At 36.2% G+C, this 6,443-nt stretch overlaps 1 protein-coding gene across 1 annotated transcript; it reads right to left on the reverse strand.

Annotated features, from left to right (window-relative positions):
• Positions 1-1,487: 1,487 nt before the first annotated feature.
• Positions 1,488-2,989, reverse strand: LOC5567951 (GATOR complex protein NPRL2). Its single transcript, XM_001657717.2, has 2 exons — positions 2,613-2,989; positions 1,488-2,546 (listed from the first exon to the last, which is right to left on the reverse strand). The coding sequence occupies exons 1-2, from the start codon at positions 2,819-2,821 to the stop codon at positions 1,565-1,567; spliced, it is 1,191 nt and encodes a 396-aa protein (XP_001657767.2). The 5' UTR covers positions 2,822-2,989; the 3' UTR covers positions 1,488-1,564.
• Positions 2,990-6,443: the final 3,454 nt, after the last annotated feature.

The following is a 6,443-nucleotide window of genomic DNA, read 5'->3' on the forward strand; positions in this document are numbered from 1 at the left end:
TGAACACAATCTTGGTAATATTTATTGTAATATTTCTTGGAGAACTCCTAAGTATTTCCAGAAAATCGTTAATACATCATTAATGAACAACTTAATGATATTTTCAACAATTAAAATTTATGTGTGATAAGTACGTAGTTTAGCTTCATGGAGAAATGTTTAAAATTCTGATGTCTTTTTTTGAGCAATTTCATACAGTTTCTTCGAAAAATTCCAGATTATAAAGCCTAAAGAAACTCCGGGAAAAATCTGTTTATTAATAACTACTTATTCCGTGGGAGTCACAGCAAAAACTGAGTGAAAATTGGTAAAGGCGTTCTTGCACTGGAAAAGTACGGAAATAGTTCATGAAGAGATCCCCTATACTTGAAAAGTTTGTGCAAGAACTTCAAAGGAATAATCTTCGTGAGTTCTTTGGAAAAATTCTTGAAGGATTTTTTTATTGGATTAGACAAAGAATTGATATTTTCCGTAATTGTTATTATTATTATTTTTAACATTTATTTGGGACACTTTACCATACGTGTGGCATTCGTGTCGAATTTTCCGTAATGAAAATTATAATTTACAAGCATTACTGATATTCAGAGATAATAGCTGATATGAGACAAAAACACAAACAGATAAAATCAACGCAAATTTTTGCAAACTACGAAATTTGCGAAAATCATGATTATTACTTCGGTAAATCAAGAATTTTCTAGGCCCCCCCTAGGCCCCCTCCAGGAAAAAATCCTAGCTACGCCAATGAAAGTTGGTGTCTTCGGCAAAGTAATTCAGCAGATCAAGGGCTATCGGGCGACAAAAATCTGGTAGAGAATGTTTGCCCTTTAGTGGCGCTAGTACCTATCGAGTGGTAAAGAGTCTGATTGGGAACCTTTCTTCAATTGTCTGTATCTCAACATCCTTATCAGCTGATTAAGGCTCTAGTAAGAATCAATTATTTGTCAAAACTCAAAAACCAGTTTTTTTCGATTGATCAAGAAAAACACAAACAACCGTTTATCATAATTAACGAAATGAAGAAAAGGACGTTTTTATGTTTTGGAAATTTCCTTGACTTCCCTGAGTAGAGCGTATCTTCATGCGAGGCTCTGTTCCAATCGGAAACTAGTCGTAGATTTATTAATAGTGTATTTTATGGATGAATGTAATGTAATATAATAAAGGACGTTATTTTCACTATGCCGCGCTTGGCCAAAATGATAAGAATAATCATATCGGGTCTACATCGGCTCCTGCATGAACTGAAAATATTTGGATCATTTTAGATTATATGCTGCTTGAATGTATGTTTTCAATCTGTTATAATACAGAGAATGCCCGAAACTTGTACTACTTCTCTGTTACAAAAAGTTGCACAGATGAAAAAAGGTTTTATTTCATGCAAGTTGTTGGATACAAGTCCCTGCACGCAATTTACATACCGCAGAGGTAATGTATGAAAACTGTTCTACAAGAAAACATTTCAATCAAATAACTCAGACTCTTTAAACATTTTTTATATATATTATCAAAATAAAACATCAACAATTCAACGCAATAAAGAACGAACGACATTGCATCACTTCCAAATAACCGTCACATTCGAATCGACATCAATGTCCTCCTCGATCCGACTCGGCGACAATCCCGTCTTGCAACAGATCTCATCCAAACTGTTCAACCCCGTATACAATTTATGCCTGGGACTGGGATATGATCCCGTAAATATCGGATACTTGTTGATACACCGAATCAAACTATGCTGCAATCCAAACGTGACCAGCTTCCGTTCATCGATTCCGTTATCGCGGGGACAAAGCCGTTGACAAAGAGCTCTCAGCGTTACTCCGTGAGTCATCTGCGAGTACAGTTGGAGAATCTTGTGCAGCGATGGTAGCCGCTTGGGTTCGCTTTCCGAGTGGAGCAACTGCACGCAACGCCGACAATCCTCCGCAAATTGGTGATCTTTGCTAAGGTTTTGGAGATTTCTGGTGCACATGTAGACGTTGCTGTACTTGAGCAGTGGAAGTAATTGCACAACTCCGTAGTAGACTAGATTTTGGATGCACGATTTGACGAGTTGGTTTTCGACATCCGCCTCGGCGGCGATCCGTGCCACGTGGCTGATTCCGTTGATGAAGGGGACCACCTGTTGGGTGGTCAAGTCCCACGACTCCAGCGAAATGTTCTCGAACCCTTTGCATAGAAATGGAACCTGATGGTCTTGGACCGGAGGTGGATCCGGTTTCAGTTTGGAAATTTTCAAGTAGATTGTGGTCTCTCCTTCAACGATCGTAGCCACTTGCTTTTCATTGAGATCGCGCAGGATGCTCATTAGTAGGTTTTGAATACGGGCATTGTTTTCTGGATTGGATAGAAAGGCGGTTTCTTCTTCCATCATCAGGAGATATTCGGACAGTTTCTTGACTACGGGTTCGTACTGAACCGATCGAGCCCAGCTGTCGCAAACGAAACACAGGTTGAAGTAGAAAGCATTTCTTGGATAGCGTTGATGGTCGATCCGAACGGGGTAACCGATCACTTTATGACCTAGGGCATTCCTATTAAGTATACAATATCTTTAGTTGACTCCGCATAATTAAGTAAATCCAAATGACGGTACTCACACAGTCAGCGTACATCGCTGCAGTTGCGGTTTGGGAATGATAAAGAACCGTATCGAGTCGAACACCTCCTTCGAAATGTAATTATCGGGAACTTGACAGCTGATTTTCGAGCCAGCCACCGCATGGAATTCACTGAGCAGAATGCACCGAATAGGTCCCTCGCGACCGCAGCCCTCGTAAAACTGGTTCGTCTGATTGACGACGGCCATTTTTCACTTTTCTGCTGTTTGTGGGAAGGAATGTTATAGATTAACAGCTTCTTGTGAAAGTACCTATCAGAATAAGTGGCTGTTTTCTGTGTCTTATCACGGACTCGAAAATCCCAATCACTGACAGTGCACTTCACTGCACTGCACACCAGCTGTTGAATGTTTATCTATGGTTTTGTTTTTGGCTTCGTCTTTGGCTCAATGACAGTGGCAGTGGCCATTTTAGTAGACTGGAAGGGGCGATAGATTGCTAGGGACTTGCAAGCAACATGATGGTGAGTCTGAAGCTTTGAGAGCATTCAAATCGACCGTTCGAAAGCAGACGCATGTAGAAGAAGAGTGAAGACGCATACTAAACTATGATAAGGAATTGTTCGTTTTCCTAATTCACAATAAGAATAAGTAAAAATAATATAAAATGATCTGTGATCATTGGCTTAAGATAGAGATAAGCCGAAGAAAGAAAAAATAGAAGACGAATATGAACAAACTTTTAGTGTAAGTTCAGAAGGTAAAAGAGGTAAAGGTAAAGAAAAATAAGGTAGATGTAAAAAGTACAAGCATTGGAAGAGAACAATAAATTGATGGGGAAACGGGAGATAAAATTTGTATTCAGAAAAACTTTTAATGCTTGAATAATTGACAGAGCAAAATGGGTAGGAAAGAAAAATGAAATTAGATAGTACTGACTCATACTAACGACTATCAACGTAACCAGCAATGGATCTTGCAAGGAATCTGACAATAGTCTGTTAAGAAACTCAAAAGTTTTTTGCCAAGTATTTGTTAAGTTGTCTTGACCAGGAATCATTCAAAGAATTTGTCAAGGAATTTGATTATGGATAACTTCTCAAATTCGCTTGGCATTCCTTCTGGCATTCTTCTCTTCTTTCCATCATTTATTTTTATTTAGATTCTTCAAGGGTTTTATTCTATAACCATTCCATTAATTTATTCCAGAAATCGTTTCTGAGAGTAGCTCTAATTTCTTCATCGACAGCTCAGCAACAAGACGCAGAAGCATCTCAATTTTTTTTCCAGAAGTTTATGCACCAAAAACAAGAAATGTATCTTACCTTTGATAATTTTTCTATGGTATCTTTACGAAACTTAAAAAAATAAAAGAGGAATTACATAATGAATCGTTTTAGCAATTCTAGCACAGAATCAAACTGGGAAATTCATAACAGTTCCTCCAAGTATTAGTGTTTAATACTTCAGAAATTCTTCTTCATATATTTTTTTTAAATATTTTCAGATTTGCTATCAGTAGTTTTTAAATATTGTCCTAGTATTTTTTTTCTCAGAGATGCTGATTGGGCTTCTCTATGAAAATTTGCAGAATCCTTCAGAAAATTGGAATTAGGTTCGGAATTATCCCTGTAAAAATTCCAAACCAATTTTTCTTACTTTTTTAAAGGAAATTCTACAGGTTTGCCCAAAAATGTCCTTCTTACGATTTTTCTCGAAGGGTTTTATCTAGAAACCATCCCTGGAATTATTTTAAGGATGTATTTTCGGCATTTAGAAATTTCCAATAATTTCAATTTTACAACCAGGATTTCCTAATTTTTTATGTTTTGATTTTCTCCAGGTATTACAACAAAGTTAATCTATCTATCTTCTATATAAATAAAAATGGAGTGGTGTTTGTATGTCACGAAATGGCCACCAGATTTTGGCAATTCTTTCACTGTGTAAAGTGTTCCGACGTGTTTGTGTGTATAAAAACATCAGAATATTCGCTGGGAAAGTCTGAATAACGAAAGTGAATGGAACTATTATTTTGCATTAGATGTTTCATGGCATTTTTCAAAAGCCTACTTGATGGCAAGACGAAGTTTACCGGGACCACTAATCCAAAGTTAATCTAAAATAAAAGCATTGATTTCTCCAAGAACTAATCCTATGACTTTCCCAGAATACTTTTTCTCAGAATTCCTCCAAATATTGAAACAGAAGTTCTTTCAAGGAAACATTTTTTCAAGACAACCGACACGTTATTGTTTTCAGTGGGCTCTATTGTCCTGTGGAGGAAGCATTAGAACATAGTAAAGTGATTTTTTTTTCAAGATATTGCTTTTCTGATTCCATACATTTCTGTAAGGGGTATTCTTAGAAAAAAATCTGAAAAAACAGCTGATAACATTTCTCAAAAAAATTGTATATGGTAAAGTTATAGATCTTGTTAAAACCTACATGGATTCGCTGTAGTGAAACCCAGGCTTAACACTGATTATTGATAGCCTTATTCGATTTGCTTCAAACCTATAGTTATAGAATAGTTTTTAGTTTTTTACTGCCACAGATTATTATTTTTTCTGTCTTACAATTCAGTGGCCCAGTAATTCTGTGGGCATTCTAGCGATAATCCAACTAATCTAACCTAAACTTTTTTGCTGAAAAAACGTAAACCACTAAATAAAAAACTCCATTCCATTCTCTAATACTCACTCCTTAAAAGCATCAAATGTATACTAAACAACTTAGTTATCAACAAGGCTCTCGCATCTTTCTCTTTCCAGCAACAAGATCAAATGGGATTTCCATATGCGTGCGTGTGCGGAAATGAAAAAGTTGATTAAACGTCAGATTGCCTTATATTAAGAAGCAAATAGTTACTTTCAAAAATGAAATAAATTCTCAAACAAACAATCAAGAGTTATTTTGCTACTTTGACAGTTTCCTCCTTTTCAAATCACGCTAAGCGGCTGCGCCTACTTAGCCAGTGTTGCTGGTTCTACCGAGGCAACTATTGCTGTTTGCATTTGGGATGCAAATCTAGATTCAACGTCTTGCAAATGCGGTAACACACAACAATCAAAGGACACTTAGCAACGATTAAATAAATCACCGCCGCCCTAGCAAGAAAAATCTATCTTTGACATCGCATTTCTTGTGAAAAATCTTACCGCGTTTGGTGTTTCCGCATTTGATTTCAAACGCACACAGCAATACAACTTTGATAAGGGTTACACGCCAAAAGCTTAAAGTCTTGAGGCGAACTTCAAGTTTTTTTTTTCAAGTAGCGAGTTTTCTCAATTTACAAAAATTAAGACATCACAGTTTTGACAGCAAAAAAAGCTGAATTTTTTTTTATCGTACCAACTCCATGACTTATGGGCATTTCAAGATGTCATAGTTTCTCACTTATAACTTATAACTTCAAAACCACGAGAATTACAAATTTGCAATGTTTAGCAAAAATATGTATGATTACCTTCTGTACAACTCTTCTGATGACCACATTCACGTAAAACTGAGAAAAAAAGTTAAACCAAGAAAATAACTGATTTTTCGGGTCCACCCTAAGTTAAAACTTTCAAAATCAGAATTTGAGTATTCGACTTCGAGTCTAGGTTTCACAAAGAGATCCTCAAAAAAACTTCCAAGAAACAATATTATAAAGAATTTAGAAATAAAATCTTCAAATAATTGATTCCTGAAACAAATATTGACAGTATTTCTACAACAATCCCTACAGTAATTCCGAGTGTTATGCCTAATGGAATTCAAGAAAAGAAATTCGGTGAAATTAATTGTATACTTTTTGAATTTCTTAGAAAAACATTTAGAGGAATCCATGAACAAACACTTGAGCAGTGCTGGGAATGGTAATAGT

The sequence above is a fragment of the Aedes aegypti genome, chromosome 1 (genome assembly GCF_002204515.2).
Source record: "Aedes aegypti strain LVP_AGWG chromosome 1, AaegL5.0 Primary Assembly, whole genome shotgun sequence".
NCBI lineage: Eukaryota > Metazoa > Arthropoda > Insecta > Diptera > Culicidae > Aedes > Aedes aegypti.

What these genes read in the sequence shown, in the direction of transcription:
- LOC5567951 (XM_001657717.2), bottom strand. Translation starts at nt 2,821, where the DNA reads ATGGCCGTCGTCAATCAGACGAACCAGTTTTACGAGGGCTGCGGTCGC. An exon ending in CAGCGATGTACGCTGACTGT is followed by an intron (nt 2,547 to 2,612) that starts GTGAGTACCGTC and finishes TATACTTAATAG; the next exon opens with GAATGCCCTAGGTCATAAAG.